The sequence below is a fragment of the Micropterus salmoides genome, unplaced genomic scaffold (genome assembly GCF_014851395.1).
Source record: "Micropterus salmoides isolate LMB-PRFRI ecotype aquatic unplaced genomic scaffold, ASM1485139v1 Ms_hic_scaffold_14, whole genome shotgun sequence".
Classification (NCBI taxonomy): domain Eukaryota; kingdom Metazoa; phylum Chordata; class Actinopteri; order Centrarchiformes; family Centrarchidae; genus Micropterus; species Micropterus salmoides.
The window spans coordinates 9,556,125-9,575,989 of NW_024040485.1; the positions used below are offsets into that span (position 1 = coordinate 9,556,125).

Here is a 19,865-nt window from a genome sequence, read left to right on the forward strand (position 1 = left end):
TCTGATTCCTATAAAACCCATCCTTCACTCATGTCTGTTTGTCTTTCATTGAATTGGCTGGAGATATCTTCTCCACTCATTGACCTTGAGAAACAAACTAAGAGTTTTCAACTCTTCTCTACAAATTTCAAGAGCGAAGTATTCGACTTTAAGCAAATCCTAATTATTTTAACATGAGGGAGAAATAAATGGAAAATCAGTAATAAAAAAAGGAAGATGTACAATCTGGCCTCTGCAAGGCTCACCAGCCTCAAAGATTCTGGTGCTGAGAAGCCAGGCTAGACTCTGAGGCTGACTAGTTTATTTTCTCTCAGCCATTTTTATCTCTCTGTTCACATGCTGTTCAGTGTCCATTTATCCGTGGTGAGGGCTTCTCCTTGGCAGAAACGATCACTTTCAACAACAGTCCCTGCGAATCAGAGCGACGTGTCACATCGTTGCAGTGACAACTAACGACACCCAATGTATCCGGGCAAGCTGCCAGTCCGCTGGGCTCGGAACAGCCGTGGGGTATGGGGTGGGGGGAAGGGGTGTAGAAGATGGTGGAGGTGGGAGGGGGGCGGGGGCTGCACGCTCCAAGGAGACAGAGGTTTAGCTCACATGTGGTAGCGTTAAAACCTCACATCACATCCCCCCAGTCAACAAAGTGCCTTACATATCATGTGCAGAGATTGAATCAATGTGCTTTGAGAGGTTGACTCTGATGCTGTATGTCTGGAGGCCGGCTGAGACAGGAGTCAGAGAGTCCAATAACCAGACTGAGCAAGGGGAGCAGCGGAGACATGGGGGTCATCTGATTCATCCAACAGTCAAGCCCTCTTTCCCCCTCCACCCTTCTGCTTATTTGTATTCCCAAGGTCAGAGGGGTCGCCAAAACTTTACTTTGCATATATATTTTTTGGCACATAGACTGAGAGTAAAACACACTATCCCCATAAATAAACACTAATTGGTGGCTAATTTTCTTAGTTCCTGCCTGGTTGATTCATTGCCTCTGGGCCCGTATGAATTATTCATCCAAGTGGCAAAACAGCTTTATGTAGAAACCTACAAGGCACCGCATTTATTATGCTATCATGCCGAGTAATTCCAGGCACTGACGGCTGGTATTAGAATAATATGCATATTGGGTATTCTTTTTTTTCCTGGGGCATTGGCAGGCTGTAATAGCGCTTCCGTTGGCAGGGACTGAGAGGGATGCAACACCCCTCATGGCTGACAAAACCCCCTTGTTTTGACAGAGGATTGAGCGAGGAGTGGAACGAGTGTTTCGGCTCTGCCCTCATGGAGACAGGATTAAGCTGTGTGGCCGTGGTGCCGGGTGGTGCGGGGAGTTGGGTAGGCTATGCTATCATGTCAATCCTCCCTCCCATGGTACCGCAGATCTGTGCTGCTCCCGTGACACCAGAAGAAGCACCTGGCCTTGCCACAGGGAGCTCATCAGGCTCACTGTTCTCACTTGGTAAGAAGGCTGCATCGTACTTTCCGCAGTATCCCAAATATTGCTGACTGCAGAAGGACAATTCAAAGACGTACAGTATAGGTCCTGTTTGTGTTTGGGAATAAGCAATTCCAACCATCTATCACATCTAGAGTCCTCTGTTTTTTCTGTACACAGGTTTACGGCGACAGCAGCAGAGCAGGGGCGATGAGTCGGACGTGAGATGGTAAAACAGAAATGTCAGTTCAGAGCAGGGTGAGATTGTTAAATGGCAGCAGGCGCCTGGCTGAGGTATCCATCCTCCCAAGTGTTCCCTGTCTCTACAGATCTGTCTCTGCACCGGAGATACCTTGCCCCCAGAAGCCCACGCCATGTCCTCAGGCTATGGCAACATTAGCGTGAGGCGAACACGCAGGGAACATGGGTAGGCTACAGCTTGTTGTCGCTGCCATGTTGACATCACAGGTAGAAATAAGAGATTCATAGTATGAATTTACATGGTGATTTGCAGGTTCAAATACATCTGGAAAAGTAGCTTAAAACTGGGCTAATATAGGTTGAAAAGAAAAAGCACAATGCTTATTTTTCCACGTGTAGTTGGGACCTGTTTCACATTCAAATATAGCAATCTGAATGCCTTTGAAACAATATGGAGCCTTGGCTTGCAAAAAACAATAAAAATAGAGGTTGCCGTACTGTATGTTGTAAAGTTGTGATTTTGTAGTATGGAAATAAATGTACCTAAAACTACTTACATATTACTTATCCTGAAGCCATATTACATTTAATGGTGCAATTCTTAGTGTGTCACATTTTGCAAGCCCCGTTTGTACCTCTGCAGTTTTAATGCAGAAGATTAACCTTTCCATCCAGTGGTTAACGTGACAGATTCTTAAAAATCACAAACCAATTTCACTACCTAATTAACCAAAGTTGATTTCCGAAGTTAAAATAACCCTCCTGACAGATTAGCAGTCTCCAAAATGGCTGATTGAGTTGATAAATCTTATTACTGTACAATTCCCTCCCTCTGTGAAAGAAGTATGCACAGTGTGCAGTGAGTACAAAAAACATAGGATTATTTCTGCCTGTTTGCCATGCCTGGTATCATTTAAGAGATCTCTGGTCAATTTGTCACTGTTTTGTTGGCACCAAAAATACCTTGTTTGGCCCAGACTTCACAATAATAAAATGTGATCTGTCAAACAGAGCATGCAGGTTTGGAGGAATTATCTGTATTTCAAGTGTTCTCCTCATTATAGTGTAGAGCGTAGAGTATCAGAGAGTGTGCTGCCACATATTACAGGGCATTAACATCATGCATCCCCACTGGAGTGGAATTAAGCCTGTCTCTGGATATTTTTTTACATGACATTCATTTCAAGAAATTAGACAACCCACGGCAAGCTCAGGTGATTGGCTTTGCCTTGCAATAAATGCGCTCTCAGACTCTTATCAATCGAAACAAAGATTTAAGCCTTTGATTCAGACACCACTTATATCCAAGGACAGTGCTCTTAAGTATTTTTCATTCAAGAACACAAATGACCAAAGACCAGATTTCACAGCTAGACATTTTTCCTGGAAAATCATGCCTGCAAGATAGCTGCTGTTGACTTCCTCCTATGAGAGCAATAGTGTAGATATATTAAAAGATGTTAAGCAAATCTCTCCATATTCCCAAGTAAATTGAAAAGATGTTTAAAAACTTATTAGTGGGCAAAGGATAATATCCCTCCTGGAATTATGGATTGACAGAATTGGAGCAACTCAGGCAAAACATTAATTAAGTGCAGGGTTTGAATGTTCCACTGCAGCCAGCAGATTGTCTGGCATCCAGGCCAACATCATTGCAAGAGGCCTTGAAGCACACATCTAAAATGTCAATGCATATCTTCATGATGATTACATATTGCGTACATTTTAAGAAACATCAGCGTTGCAAGACCAAACTATACAGATAGCTCAATCTTTACTGTCCGAGGGCAAATCTTACAAGCTATGACAGAAAGTCACACTGGTAGAGTACAACAGCACTGAACATTTGTGATGGAATCTAGATAAGAGTGATATCATAAATCCAGATGCAGGAACCAAAGGTGTATTTTCAGAGTAAATGTCAGCTCCTCCCACAGGAGGATAAGCCTCTATGCCTCGCCACTGTCGTGTGCTAGTGTATTAGTATGAGATAAGGTGAGCACATCCGAGGGCGTCCTATTTAATTTCTGAAAATAGTACCCTTTTACAAGTGTGCAAGATGAACTTCCACCTCTCCAAGCTACTTACAACGATTAGAATGAAATTTCAAAAATTGTCTTCTACAATTCTAGATAATAGTCCAATGAGCACACAAAACCATGTGACCCCCTTTGCTGACCCTCTTTGTGGCAGGGAAATTGCCTCTAATGACATGCTGTAGCACAGACGCATTAAAAAGATTTCTCTTACAGCTTTTCCAATTGACACATCTTCAGAAAAATTCTCCACATGCAATAAATATGGCAACCCACTGTACCAGAATGTAGCAAAAATCCATTTTTGCCCACAGCAATAATCTTGCATCACTCACTATAAATCATAATGTAGAACCTTGATGTAACATGACAACTACACATGATTTTGAATAGAATTTGGAGGATGAAATAACCCAATTTTCATACGGGGGGGGGGGGGGGGGGGGTACACTTGGGCATGTGAAATTAGGAGCCATCAAAGTAAAACACGTAATTACACATGTTAATGCATTAACAAAAACTAATAAGACTAATCCTGATCTCTCTTTTTTTTAGTCAGGTGCTCCTGGAAAAGCTGGACAATCTTTGGGGATTTCTTCAATTAAACATGTCACACTAAAGCGCAGACCTGGTTATTATAATTCTCACGCCACCTTCGTTTCATCTTCCAGCCAAAATCACATATTTTTCCTGTTGCCACTGCAGAGGGAAGCACTAATTACAACTCATACATAATCTTTTATGTAAATGTTTTTGCCTTCTTTGATCCCCCCATGTACTCGAGGACAGCCAGATCAGAGACTTGGGCTAGATCTGTCACTTGAGTCAGAAGGAAAGAAGTGAAGTAGAAGGAAATCTGATTTGTTGTGGTGTTTGTCAGCCCATGAGCACAGAGGATATTTGATCAGGTCATTTCTTGCTGAGGTCTAAAACAACATGGTCAAACCACCCAGATCTTTCATCCCGATCTTATGCGACAAACAAGCTTAGCCTCAGATGTGAACCAGTGAAGATGGAGGATAGACAAGGATTTAAACACCTTTTAGTCTCTGGATTAATCTTTCTTAAGCTGCAGTGCAATCACTTCTTTACACAGGTCTTTAGCTTAATGAAATGCTGGCTATATCTTAGAGTGAGTCATTTTTCATAATGAACTTTTAAATGGTTTATATAATTCTAAATTTCAATGCCAGATAATGATTGGTGTTAGAAATAAATGGGGCAAGTAGCGGCCATCCGTATCAGCGTGAGACCAGCTGAGCAACAAAACTCATACTGTACCTCATTTGCTATTACTCAAACATAACACTGGAGTATGCCACTGTGGTCCTTTCTGAGGCATAAACACAGCTGGGGGCATGACAGATAGAGGCCGGCTGTGCGTTACTCCTCCTACCAACAGAGAGGTCAGCTCTGACACCCCAGAAGGAGCCCTCAAGCTCTGGTGGATATAAGGAAGTCAAACTGACTTACTGTAAAGCAGAAGGGTCCGACAGCCAGCCCAGGGCAGGAAAACCTCTGGCACTGCCATCTGGTCCAAGCTTAGAGGGCCACATTACCCAAATTACCCAAAAATATATTAACTCACTTACTACTAGTGGCGTCTGAGTGTGCATTTATTTGCCCAGGATTTAAGATGGCAGAAAGTATTCCCAGTGAAAACGGATCATGGCGAGGTGGATTAACCAAGACATTGTTTCTGAAGACACGTTGCTGTTAAATTCTTTCAAATGTCAATTTTATATGCATCCATTGCCACTGTATAGTGGTGGCGCCAAAACTCTCAAAGACAAACCAGAAAAAAAATCAGCAAAAAAAAGACAGCACCTTGGCTACATACTTTTTTATGTTATTTGGATGAACAGACTTTGAACAGAGACTCTTAAGCTCTCTTAATCTCTCTTAAGAAAGTGGTCAGTGTGGCTACAAGTGGCAATTGCTAATGCTGAATGCTAAAACGTATTATAACAGTTGCAAAGGTACAGAAGAGTCATAGAGTCACTGAACTGACTTGGTAATGTATCTTATACCAGCAATATGTACGTGAAGTTTGCAACATTAACTAATATTAGCCACCATATACTGGTTATCCCAGACCAAATAAGGCTGTAGTGGGAAAACCCGAGTGTATTAAATTGAGGAATGGTGTATATTGCTTATGAATTAAACTTTTTATTTACAAGAGGAAGAATGTGTGATTTTTTTTTCAAAAGTAGTTCTTATTTTATGGTCTGTTGGCTTTTTTACAAGCACAACTCACTTAGTTCTGTTACTTAAATACATGTTGATCCATGAGAAAACCATGCACCAAGAAGAAAATGGGCCAAACCTAGCTATCTGAAAGTGTGAGAAAAAAGAAAAAGACCTGACAAGGTATAATGAAAAGGAGAAGATTGAAAAGGAAAACTCCGCTCAGTAGAAAACGTGGTTACTAGGGCTATCTTTGGTTGACCAGCGGGGAGCTTTGCACTAGCAAGATTTTGATAAGAAGAGTGTAGGTGTTCCCTCCTTCTGTGTTCTACAAATGAACATGACGGGCTTAATTCACTGGTGTGAGGGCCGGACCCGCTGTCCTCGCCTTGTCTGGTTACTGCCTCTCTCATTCCCTCACACCACAGTGTCACCAATTAGCCATGGAGCCCAAGTTTCATTAAGGCATCGGGGCTGCTGCCTGCCGCCTTCTGTCACATCCCTGATAATAAGCCTGAGATGAGTCCACTACCTGACACACAGGAAGGAGAAGGAAAACACCACACACACACGGCACACAGACACAAGATGCTGACACTGGCTATGCACGACAACACACATCTAAGTGCACACTGATGGAAAGTGGCCACCATCAGAGACACACACTATAAACACAGTCTATGTGTTTATGTGCACAAACGCCTACACACACGCATGCTTGGACGCAGTCAATCTGTCAACGCATGAGCGTCTTTTGTTCAGATAATTATAGAAATGAAGGGTGAATGATTAAATGTAGAATGAGGGGAAAAATTGGAAGAAAATTCAGCATGATATCAAACCAAAGCCATGGCAGCTATGCCATTCTTATGCATAAAACAATGGCACAAAAAAGCTATTTGAAAACTCTACCTGAAGTTGATCAGCAGCAGTGTCTGAGCTACATCGTTTGAAAATCAATATCAAAATGAAGTGTACAAGTAGTTGTATAAGAACAAAAATGTTATAATGGGGAAAATGCTGATGTTCATAGATCATTCTTGACCTTGGAAACAGCAGTTAAGTAAACAATCTCACCACAAGGTGCATTTAGTAGCTGGTCTGGAGATTTTGGCCATTACATACAAACTCAGCTTTTAAGTTAACACAGATGAGAAGTCTTTGTGCTTTCAAGTGCTCATGAAAAAACGGAAATTTGGACAGCTACAATTCAATGACAACTGCACAAACTTTGCTGACGAAGCCCATATGATATCAAATCAAATGCTCACGGTAAGCTACTGAATGGACATTGTGGTATGATTGTTTTCTCATCTGGCAAAGTGTTGATTTAAATCAGGAAGTATATGATCAAAGAATAAGTAATAAGAAAACAAACTCAATGCCAGCTGAGTACCTGCTACAAACACATATCCGTTAATCCCAAAAAAGTATTAAGTTTCGATACCCAGTCCTAATTATGTTCAAACCTTTCTCTATATTTTTCAGTCACACAGCAGCCCAGTGTGCAGCAAGCTATGTTTCCACTGTACATTTCTGTCATCCCAACACAGCATTCCAGCCTGTGCTATTCTGATAGTTTGGTGGATGCCCAGCAGGGGTGATGACGGGTTGAGGTTTTCCCCAGGGAAAGGAACCTGGTGGGTTGAAGGGGGGAGATTTTCAGACACACAGGTGCTGCTGAATATTAGTCTCACGGCAACAAGTCTGGGCTCATGGGAGTGAATTATTCATCCTCTGAAGCCAGCCTGTGTGCCAGGCTACTGCAGTCCTGATCTGCAATGTTTGATGCTGCTGCAACTTCCCAGCGACTAAATAAGGCAGAGCTGCTCCAAAGATGAGCCACACTGGGCTGTCCAAGGGAGGCATGGTTATATATACAAACACAATATATCGAAAATTCACCAGTAACAACACTTAATTCTGCTCACGTTTATATGTTCAATTTACTTTTCCCTACTGTTAACTCTAAAGAAACTCTATGCAGTGACATTCAACACACTGATGTCAGTCTCAAAAAAGGCAAATTTAAAAGAAAAATACTTTCAGTTTTGTGACATTCTTAACTGCAGACAAAAAAGCTTTTAATTAATAAAGGATTTAATTAAGTCATGAAGCTGGCATGAGTGGGTTGAATATAAGATCTGGTGCTGAAATGATTCACTTTCGAGTTAATTTTGGCTTCAACAAATGTGATGCAGAATAGAGTGTAATATATTTTCAGAAAACAGTGCTTGCTATTATCTCGAACACAAGAATTTTGTTAAATTACTTGTTATATACACCTAAGAGACAAAATAAACAAGATGTGGGACATTTTGTTATTGCTGTTAATAGGGCGTCTTGCTTTAATGTACAGAGAATAAGAAAATCTGACAGGAAACTTAAGACCTGACACTCCTAGACATCTAGCATAAGACATGTCATCAGGTGGTGATCATATGACGAACTACAGCTATAACTGCTCAAATCAGAAGAAAACAAGCCTGCCTCAAAATGGCTACTGTTGAAACCAGATATTAAAAGCTACTTAACAACCACATAGTGGCTATTTTTTGTGCCGCTGGAAAGTGACTGTCGAAACAACAACATAGCACTGCTAATTCCCTGAGTAAACGAGCAAAATATATCATACAGCACAGCAAATGTCATGCTATTAAATTGCTGGCCATACAAATATTACTTTCAGTTAGGTTACAGTCAGTGTTATGGTAATTATCCAAAGGCTTTCTTCTTTGTTTCACATTATGTTTCTCTGGTGTATGTTAGCTAGCAACGCACTAACTGGCAGTTAGCATGCTTCCTTCCTGAATGATTAGCCTACTATTCAGGAAAGCTACTATTTAACAAAGTCTCTAATAAAGGCAGGAATGTGAGTGTGTGTGTGTGTGTTTGTATTTTGATTATGTCAAGAATTGTTCATTCAATCGACTTCACACGTGGCGGGTGTGTTGCTGCGGACCCACGAGAGTGCAGTGTCCTGTTTGGTGCATTTTGGACACATGACATGTTCAGAATCAGTAAATATACTAGAGAATTGTTGAAATAGAGTTTTGGTCATCATGCAGTTTGATATAGAAGAGGAAGAAGAAGATACTTTACATATACATTAGTAACAGATGTGTTGAAACGGAGTTGTAAAAGTGTAATTAAGTTCTATGGAAGCGCTGAATATCTAATAGTATCTCCACCATTGTAATGTTGTCTCAGTGTTCCTGATGCTGTAGGTGAAATCAATGTGTGACACACATTTTGAACAAGCATCTAAAAAACGCAGGGAGGTGTCATCAGCCCATGTGAACGAATACTGCACTAGTTTACACAATTTGAAGGAATTTTAAATTAGAAATACATTGGCCAACACCTTAAGCAATATAAAACAAACAGACATATTTTGGTTTAGTAGGTAAAGACTGTTGGATGTCTTGCTTTCTTTCTGTTTCTTTTGATGTATGTCAGTTAGGAACACGTTAACCTGCAGGCTTTCCTTCCTGAATGTAACAAAGACTACTTTTTGCTCAAAGAAATTGCCAATTAAAACCAGAGATACAAATATCATGACAAGCAATAGAAAATAAAGTAGACAAAGAAATATTTAGGTTTGGTCAAGGCTCTCGTTTGTCTTACTTTCTATCGGGCTCATCCCTTCAGTATGTTCCCAGGGTCCTTTGAGAATGCATGTTTGTATGTCTCTTGATATAAATTAACATTGGAAGAGATTGGTGTCTGCAACTGTGGATATATCAATGTCTAAAGCCAAGAAAACAATCCCACACATTTAAGGCGTAGGTTTCAAGGAGTATAACATCAGTAAGATGTATAAGCTGTAAGTGGGTAACATCAACATATTGACCCAAGGAAAGAACTTTTATTATTTTACCTAGAGGAAAAAAAAACCTGCTGAGAACATAAACCCTATAAAATATCTCCTCATTGTGTCATATCAAGAGGATTGAGGTGGCGAACATAGGACCCCGGAAGCACCCCATTCAATCTGCTTCTTTTGATGTTAGCTAGCAACATGCTAAGCTGTAGCTAGCAGGCTTTCCATCCTGAATAGATACCAATACTGACCATTTACACAGAGTATAGGAAGAGAATGGCAAATTAAAATGAATGGTACAGTCACTGATCCCATAGAAATTAAGTAGACAAAGAAGTACCTAGATTTAGTAGTTAGTAGTGTTGTCTTTTTCTTTTGTTGTATTTTAGCTGGCATCATGCTAACTGACTAATTCTAACCATGTTTTTAGACATATTTAGATCTGGTTAAACAAACATATGCTCTGGCACAACTGAAAAAACACATCCTTTACCATGCATGCTTGTCCCTGCCTCTTTTTATAAATATCTCTACTGCCTACCTTCAGCTGGGATCCTATTATGAATGGTGTCCCATTTAGAGACCTGGGAATGGCAATAGGGAAATCCTCAGTTAGCCCTGGGACATGCTCAAAGATTTAGTGGGACAGGGAAAAGATAGGTTTGCATTTTAGTCAAACCATAGCTTCAGCAGTGGGTAACAAAATTCCCACTACAGAAAAATATTCACATTAGTGTTCAGAGCATTTTAGTTGTACTTCTTGAGGCTAAGGAGTGCAGAGAGACAAATGGATAAACTGCTTTAAAAGTAAAAATCCACCAAAGTGAGACTGTTTCACTTTAATAGTTTCTAAGAAATATAACAAATATGTTAAGTTTATTCTGTTCTAACTTGTTTAAATAGAGTGCTATTTGTCATGACATGGGACACTGAGGCAGTTGGACTGATGATAACGTTACTGAAAAATCAACTGATGCTAGAGGCTTTCTACATTAATTACTCCTTTTGCCTTGATACCAATAAGTCTCAGACATCACATCCAACTGAATTTATCCTCCCGGCCAGCAGCGTACTATCATTACAATCAACTTGTCAGATTTTCACCGGTTTGTTTATTCAGATGTGCATTATTCCAAAAACATGTGTTTTCAACTTTGTTTCCGTTTGCGATGCCGAGCTGCACCCACACTTCTAATCACTCCTGTGCCCTGTAATTTCTTTAGTGTGGCAAACTCTGATTACAGGGTGGGAGTCAAGCTTCAAGCTAAGCATCATCTTTTGCAGTTATTGTTTTGCTCTGTCCTTAACACGGGCCCTGCAGCTGTGTGTCTCAATAGCCGTGTCAATGAAGCAGTGTTTAACACCAAAGTGATTAAGTACAACAGTTCGCTGCAGTACAGCCCATGGCTACCGATTCTCAATGCATTGTTTGCTCAGGCATACTGGGAAATTAAACAAAGAATGTGGTAAAAACTGAAGCTGTCTGATTGTCCGTGATAGCGGACTGCACAGCAGTTAGCCAAGTTTTCCCCAGAAGAGCAATTAATGCAGTAGTCTTATGTCAGATTTCAGTGAGTTAACAGACAGACACAGGGTCAAATACACTGAATATAATTTATGTTGTGAAAAGAGGTTTGCCACATGGTTAAAAACTAAAATGGTGATTGACATTGAAGGAAAACACCACTGTATCATCAAATAATTCCATTCCCACAAGTTACATCCAGTGTAAGGGCTCATTCACATTATCATCCTCACTTTCCAAAACTTCAAACAGCATCTTTTCTCCAGCTTCGTTCCCAACATCTTATTCTCCCTCTTTCCCTCTGCTTCTGAAGGCATGGACACCCCCTTCAGGCTCTGACAGCTCCAGAGTGACCACCCTGTGTGTTGTGGAGCGTACGGTAATGCCATTAAACCTCCCCATGGGGAAACAGTCACGCGGAGGTTTGAGCTTCAGGCCAATACAAAAGAGACCCATTGGAAAAGGAGCCAAGCCCAGCCTGAGGAGGTCAGAGGGCTGTTTACAGAACAACAGTCTCTTATCTGCTGTATGCTTCCCTGAGGAGTCTCCACCGCAAACAGATAACAGCCTCCAAATAGGCGCCAGAGTGTGACCGATAGGAGTATAATCAGGTACATTCTGCTTTGGGAGGAAAAAGTGGAGGATAAGGGTGGATAATGGCGTACTCAACTGTTAGTGGTGAGATCATATGCTAGAGGGATACAGCTGCATTAAAAACATACAGTAGGCAAATAAAGTAGAATTTTGCTACATCTCTCTCTCTAAAGGCCACAAATATTTATGCGATAGTTGATTATGTTGTTTTTTTTACATCCTAAAAACCGTTATTCAACAGGACCACTGAGGCCTAATTCATCCTCAGGGATTGCTTCATTATTGAACAGTTAAATGGTCAATAGGTTCAGCCAAGGCCGCTTTTAGCACAAGGGCAAATAGACAGTGTAAAAGCCAATGCAAATAACTGGCACTCAAACAAGGACTAATGCATTAATGACTGCATGACGCGCACTAATGCGACGGCAACAGATTCAGACTGACAGTAATGGAGAATTTTGCCCCTGGTTATACTCATAAGGCCCGGATGGGGAGAGGAGGAGGAGGGATGTACACCTGCCTACTGCCTGAGCCTTGACAGAAGCCTAATAAATAACAGGAGACAAGGTGAAACAGCAGTAGCAGCCCCCCTTCCTCCACCGACACTACCACCAGTTGTGTGAGGAGCATCAGCCTACGCGGACAGCTTTTTGGCATGGAACACCGTCTCCTCCAAGTTAGCAAGTGCACTTGTCCTGTGAAGGAGGCAACTTGAGTTATTCATGACATTACAGAAGAAACTTTGCACCTTCTCAAACTACGTGACTCCGGCGTCAAAGCAGTGGCCTGCGTTTTATTTGACAGTCTTGAAATTGGGCTTCACGCTTCAGGTCAAGGCTATATGCTGACCTGAACCAAATATCAAAGTGTGCTCTATCAGAATCAATTTCAGTCCACATAATAACCCCTAGGTTATAGGCGACAATGCTGAACAGAAACCACCCGATTGAACAGCAGGTTTTTAAGATAAGTGAGGAATGTGCCAGAGTCGGGGTCAATTCAATCTGAGTGTAAAACCATCGGTGCATCTGCCAGTTATTGGCCACTGATACAGATTTAATTTTCAAAAGAGCAGGGGTGAACATTTTTTTTTAAAAGGCAAAAATTTTCTTAAATAAAAGTGAGATGACATCCGCCCTGGTATACAATTGAGTAGACACACTGTAATGTCCTGATTTAAACTGCTTCTCCTCCTCCTCGTCACCATTAATAACAATTGAGACCCTTGGAGCATTAATTAGTGAAATTTTCCTGAGTGCCTGGACTCTGAGCCACCTACAACGAATGCAGACTTCTGTAAACATGACATGCTGCATAGTAAATTGTTGTTTTCTACCGAGGGTTTTTTTTTTTCAAAATTTTTTTTTAAACATGGCGAGGAGATCACAGAATTGTTCGAGCATGCCTTGCACACACAAACACTCTCTCTCTCTTACAAACACTCCCCTCTCTGTCTCTCACTCTCTCTTCATTAGGCAGCCCCTATGCTGGCCTGCGTGCGATTCATTAGCTTTTATCCTCTTCATTTGAAGAAGGAGCTGTGTATAATTAGAGCAGCTCTGTTTGTCCAGCATCCTTCACACAGTCACATCTCAAGGCCAATTATCATTCCGCTGCAGAGCTCCCAGATAACATAGCCACATCAGCCGCTTCAAGAATGAACTTCAAACTATTACTGCCTCTCAAGAATGTAAATAAAATCAACTGCTAATGATTGAATGTGGAGTGGCACTCCAGGGATATGAAGATGATTAACCATATTGGTTGAGTTTGCGTTGGAAGATTTTACTCACTTTCTTTCACTCAAAAGTGCCTGTTATAGGCCAGCACTTAACTAATTTCCATACTTCCAATGTAGTCCAATAGTGTCTGGACAGTCACATGTTTGTTGTTGTGTTGGCTCTGTACCGCAGAACTTTAACCTCATTGTAATTGTTTCATTTTAAAGTGCATTTAGCTTTAATTTAAGCTTAAAGCCATTTTAGAGTCCCCTATTCTCAGGACAGCGCAGCAGGACAATGATCCTAAACATATAGTGTAAGCTCTCAGAGCTTTTTATGGTCAACAGTGGAATGTTCATGACGGGCCAGGTCAGTCATCCGACTCAGTCTAAATTATCACGTGTTTCACTCGCTGAAAACTAGACTGAAGGTTGCACAAATATCAGCTGATGTCTTGGGGTCACTGCTTGATGAGGATTGGACACCAAATGATTAAATGTAACAGAAATAAAAGGCATTCTTCAGGCACTCTTAGGCAGAGCAAGAAGAAGAGTTATATTTTAGAGATGGACACTGAACTTTATTCCTTTGAATTGGTCCAATGTAAAACACCATCATGAAACAAAAAATATAATATGGTAATAAATTGGTTTCAGAGTTTTGTCTCAAAGGAGAACACAGCAGGTGATTTACAGAGCAGGTGTATGTAATTTCAGATGGTCTTTATTGACCAGTCTTTATTCAGTTAGGCAAATTAGTTAAAAATGCAAAGTTTTAACTTAATCAGGGCTGAACTGGTAAAAACAGATTCACCGGAAATTCAGACATTATTCCCCCAGATAATGAAATGACACATTCACACATCTTCAACAGCACATTTGCATTTGTTTTTCATTTGAAGGATTAAATATGATGAGTTTATTTAAGTTCCTGTCAGCTTATCCAATTACTTCCATTGCCCTAAAACTGGAGTCTAAGTATTAAAAAGGGTTACATCTGGTGAAGATTTAAACACCTCCAAATTAAAGCTGAGCGTCACGACTTTAACCTCATAGTCATTTTAAATCCCGTGTGATTGAATACAGAGACAAGACAGCAAAAAAAGTATCAATGTGCAAATAGACTGCACTTTTCATTGCCTTCTTCCAACCTATAATACCAGTTTTATTATTTTTTGTTTTGTTTTTCCAGATGTTAAAGACTTTTTATGAAGTGAAACATACAGAAACAATGTGAAGTAAATGAGAACATAGTTGATCTTGATCAAAACCCCAGCGTTTCATGAATGAATGTGTCCTGGATGGATAGAGTTGTGTAACTACTGTAAGTGGCCCAGGCGAGTAATGCCCCATTTAAAGTGTTGATGACGATAACTAAAAGTTTGAATAGGACAGATTCTTGCCTGAATCAATCTCCACACCATTTATGTTACCTGCTGCCTAAATTTATGGACACCTCCACCCTTGATTACTCAGACACTCCTATCCATCATCAGTCTGTGATGCTATGGGTGTCTCAGGAGTTATTTTGTGATTAAGTGTTACTTTTTTTGGGGTGTAGGCTTTTGCCTCAACCTCCCGTGTCTACTACTTCAGATACTGATTTCCTACATTTCCAAGAATGCCTTGTGGCAGACTTTCACAGACCAGATGCTGACTTGTCCCACTGAAACCAAGCTGAATAATGTGTCAAGCTGTGTGCCCTTTACTCAGAATGCAACATGTTTTGTTATTCTGATATAATGAGTCTAATGAGGATAGCAAAATATTAGGTATATTCCTCTTATATAATGGATTTCTCTGGAAAGATGTTCTTTGATCTGATTGAATCTTTAATTTTGAGGGACTGATGCCAGTTTCTGAAATTTGCTGTTGATGCTATAGATTTTTAAATTTTTTTTTTTGTAATGTGGATGGTCTAGAATATTCTTTCGTAATATCATCCTGCACAAATAAATGTATAATACCAAAAAACTAAATGGTCTAAGCAACAGTTTGCTAAAGTGTGTCATTTCCCTTTAGGCATTGCAATGTACTTGGTTAATGGGTTTAAAACTAAGATGCACAGATACTGACCGGCCACATTCATTGTAAGTTGGGGTACTGAAGTCCTGTACCAACGGCAGTGACTTTATTTTTCACACTCACTTATGTCAGACCTCTTTACTTGTGAAAAATGGATAATACTCCTGTCAGTCTTGTCACTTTGAACATATGCTCTAAGTCTATACAGCAGCACTTAATATCTGCAAGTTCTTAAAGTTTGCTTTTTAAAGTGACACCCCCCACCCCCCTCCTTGTCTACCAGCTATGATCAGTCTTAAGACAGCCCTGCTGACAAACTCAGCAGACCCTTTTCTAGGAAGTCACACATGTACCCGCAGTGTTTGAACAGCTTCAGTAAATCCATGTGTTTCCGCTGCCTTCATTATCATCATAAAATAAATGTCTGAAAAGCAAAGTTGCAGAAGAATGTAGACACCTCACTTTCTGCTTTGTACTATCATCAATCACCATGGAGCTTTTTTTTTCCTCCTCCAACACTGGTTGAAGACATCGAGAGAAAAAAAAATAAAAAATCACATGCATATTTAATTTCATTCTCCACTGGCTCACACAAAGGAAACTGCCACCCTTCAGGACACCTTTCGGAAAAGTCTCTATTAAATCTGAGTCAGCTGGGAGAAGAGAAAAAAAAAAACATTTCATGAGTGAAAAACTATCAAAATTATTGCCAGACCTCAAATGAAGTGCTGTTTATCCACCCAAGCAGCCAATGTGTTGTTTTACTCCTCAGTCACTGCTTGGATGGCAATCAGGATCGGTCAACCAGGACGCTATCAGCAGCAGTCACTCTGCAATGACAAACTGCAGCTCTACACTCCTGGCATGGGCATTATTCTCAACACACGGCTCACCCCTATCAGAAAACAAGGCAGGTTTTATGGCTGCTGGAAAAGGTGGTAAACATAACAAAGCGCGCAGCTCCCTGGAATTTAATGTGCTCGGTCAAAAGACAGAGTATAGATATCAAAGGCCAGACATTCTAGAAAAAAAAGAAGCTCTCCTCATAATATAGAAAACACAAGCACTGGCCATACACAACAAGTGATTTATAGTGTTGTTTCTTGCTTTCTCTTTGAACCTAGAGCATCCAGTGGGCATTGTGAATGCAACAGGGAGGGGAAAGAGACAACAAAAGAGGAGTTCATCTCCATCATGCCACTGAGAGCAGCTATCCAGGTGCATAAACAAGTTCACAAAGAACGGAGATGAAACTGATTGCAATCCTGACTAAGGAGTCTGGGAGGTTTTTTACGTGTAAATTAAAAGACTTCCAAAGGACTGTTCTCTGGTACTGTGTACTGAAGTAGACCGGTACTCTGGTTACCTCAGTGATCTAATTATCACATGAGCTGTTATCACATACTCTCCATAACACATGTCTCAAGCCGCATGCACAGGCTCATATTTAGCCTCTAACTCTCCATCGGTGTGTGGCTAATCCGTCGCCTAGCCACAGAGGGGAACACGCATCCAATTGATTTCTTCCTGGTTTACATATTTACACACACCCTCATGCAATTAGGAGCACATTTATCGATGGTTTCGGCACCACTGGGAGCCATGCAGTGCAGCCCACTCCAATAAACCTCCCATTCGTGAGGTTGCCAGCGGGCAAGACTGCTGAGCCTCACCCAAAAAATGGACTGGGAATACTTTGAGCTTCGGGGTAAGAGTTCTCAGTCACTAAAACTAACCCCTGGCATTTATACTGCTTGATAAAAACAGTTTATTTATCATAAACTGTTTTACTACATCTTCTGTAGGTCTCTGAATATGCCAGTTCTCCACTGCAAAAAGATCCCTAATATGAATAGGAGCAGTTTAAAGAAAGTGGAGGCGCATAAATAAAACATTTTTTTTTATTTTTTTATTTAGTAGCTAAGTTGTTTTTTTGAATCAAAGCTGTGATCAAACTGAAATTTTGTCACAGCATAGACACAAATAGTTTGCACTGTGCATCTGAATTCTGATTCTGACTGGTGCTCCTCCACTCTGAGCAGCTTGACTTCATCGCCTGGGTATCATATTATGTGTGTACCATGCTGCCCCCAACAGGATCTCTGAAAAATGGATCAGTTGTCTCTTAAATCCCTCAGCATTCAGCTATAACTGAAGCCACACACTTCATGTTTACAACTTCACCTCACACATTGCTTTCTCAGCAGGATGTCAAATCAAATCAGATGCATTCAAATGTGGGGCAAGCTTATTCCGTATTTTTTAATAAAGCTTTTAAATGCAACTCTAATTGTAATGGCAGTATAGATCACCCTCAGACTGGACACATTGTCTGTGCATTGATTGGCATGAATATAGGCTAATGCACCTTTTTCCACATGTCTTAGTGGAGACAGCAGAAATGACCTCTTTAGGGGGTAAATTAGACTCTGAATGTTAAATTCCCCTGGGCAATCTATGGCCATTACCCTGACAGTGAAAGTCTGCACTATTATTTCAGTAATTCTAATAAGTCAAATCACTGTCTGGTACTAATCCCTGAACTTGTTCTCTTCACAAAGCTTTGAATAGACTTACTGCAAATGAAGTTGCCTATGCATGAATATCATTAATTTGAGTGGGAGTGCCCTGTTTGTATCTTTATGGGGAAGTTTGCATCAGTCAAACAAGAAAAAACAAACAAATAAATCAATCAAATTTGAAGTGAAGTGACAAAGCAGAACACTTTTCAGAGGCATCCAAAGACACATGTTAAAAACAGAGCGCATGCAAGGGAAACAGTTCTATTATTAAAAATTGAATAATTGAATTAAAATAGATTTTCGAAGGTGAACTGCACACGGTTCCAAAAAAATTAAATCACCCATAGGGAAAGGAATTTTAAAAATGTCATTTAGAAACTACACTAGATGTGTATGGAATCTCACAGTATGCATAGAAGTGCAGTTTGTTTTTGCACTAGATGAAAAACACTGAGAAAACTTGGGATGAAAACAACCTCATAATTCATATGGGGCGTTTTAGGCGGGGAACTGCACGTTAAAGTGACTGCAACCTGCGTTTAGATGCTCACTGGGACATTAGAAAGCAAGTTCAAGTGGGGTTCAGGATGAAATAATAGGTTTCTTTTGGCTTATCACCTCGCAGCGTACAACCCACAGCGCGCAGTGACACTTTGGTGCGTGAATCCCTTGAGGTTAATCACATAAGACAGCAACTTATCAAGATAAAGTTAGACACAAACAATGGACACCTTAAACTTGTGGTCACGAGCATTGAAAGCCACGGAGTTGCTCCGGTGCCCGTGGCGCACCTGCTCGTTGCGCACAGCGGCGCAAGAGGTGAGAACAAACTACTGATGAATGCAAAGCTTTGTCACGGCAAACTGTGACAGTCTGATTTCAATAAATCAATGAGACCAAAATTAATCTTTTAAGCTTTATATTCTCTACAGAATACCACCATCATAAAACTTAACATTACTTTCACGCTGCCACATACGCTCGAATTTACACCACAAACATTAGTTAAAGCCTCAAAATAGCGACTCCAACTATCACACAAAATATTGGGCGAACTGAGTGTCTTTCCCTCTCCACTCCGTCTCTCGGCTGTGTGGCATGAAACAGGACTGCGCATATGTTCTGTACGTGCAAACATCTCCAGGTAATCCTCCTTACCTTTAAAAACTTCCCCCCGGGCGGACAACAGCAGGGTCATTGCAGCAAACAAGCAATTGATAACTTTATCCATGTCGACAGCGCCGTCGTAGCGTTAACCCCCAGCCGCGGGGTTAACTGGCAACTCTTCTTTTCTTTATTGCAACTTGAATCCTGCCTACACTTTTAGGAGTGCTCAATCTAAAGTGTCTTCGCCCTGCCCTCCGTCCCTTGGCGTGCTGTCGGGAGTGTGAGAGAGGACACTGTCGCAGACACGGCTGCTGCTTGCCCGGCTTGCTCCACACTTGGAGGAGGAATGTGTGAGTGAGTCCTGATTCCTGAATTACGCGTGGATTGAGTGGTCCGGCAGCTCCAGGAGAACAGCGGCTGTGTGCGCGCTGTCTGACCGATAGAGGGCACGTGTGAGCCCCGCCTGTGAGTGAGAGGACAGGCGGAGGCGTCCCCACCTACTGCCTCCGACTGTGACTTTATTGGCGTTTATTTGGACTAGCTGTGGAGACTCAAGTTAGTTGAGGTAAATATTACAGTCAACCATGTGAGAACCTGTGGGCTGTCAACCCAGTCAGCCATCATTAATTTAAGGTGGTAATAAATAATTAATAGTCAGTGATATTGTGATAGATATTTTGAGAT

The 19,865-nt window shown here is 41.0% G+C and overlaps 1 protein-coding gene across 13 annotated transcripts in view; it reads right to left on the reverse strand.

Moving 5' to 3' along the window:
• The window catches only part of LOC119901824 (receptor-type tyrosine-protein phosphatase mu-like), a 154,778-nt gene extending 135,235 nt beyond the window's left edge, over positions 1-19,543 (reverse strand). For 3 of the 13 annotated variants that reach the window (XM_038717529.1, XM_038717526.1, XM_038717523.1), the window contains exon 1: positions 19,233-19,535. In XM_038717529.1, the coding sequence (XP_038573457.1) occupies positions 19,233-19,305 (73 nt within the window). In that variant the 5' untranslated portion in view covers positions 19,306-19,535. Of the gene's footprint in view, positions 1-19,232 lie in introns of all 13 variants that reach the window. The other 10 variants (XM_038717517.1, XM_038717518.1, XM_038717524.1 and 7 more) reach the window with 6 other exon arrangements.
• Positions 19,544-19,865: the final 322 nt, after the last annotated feature.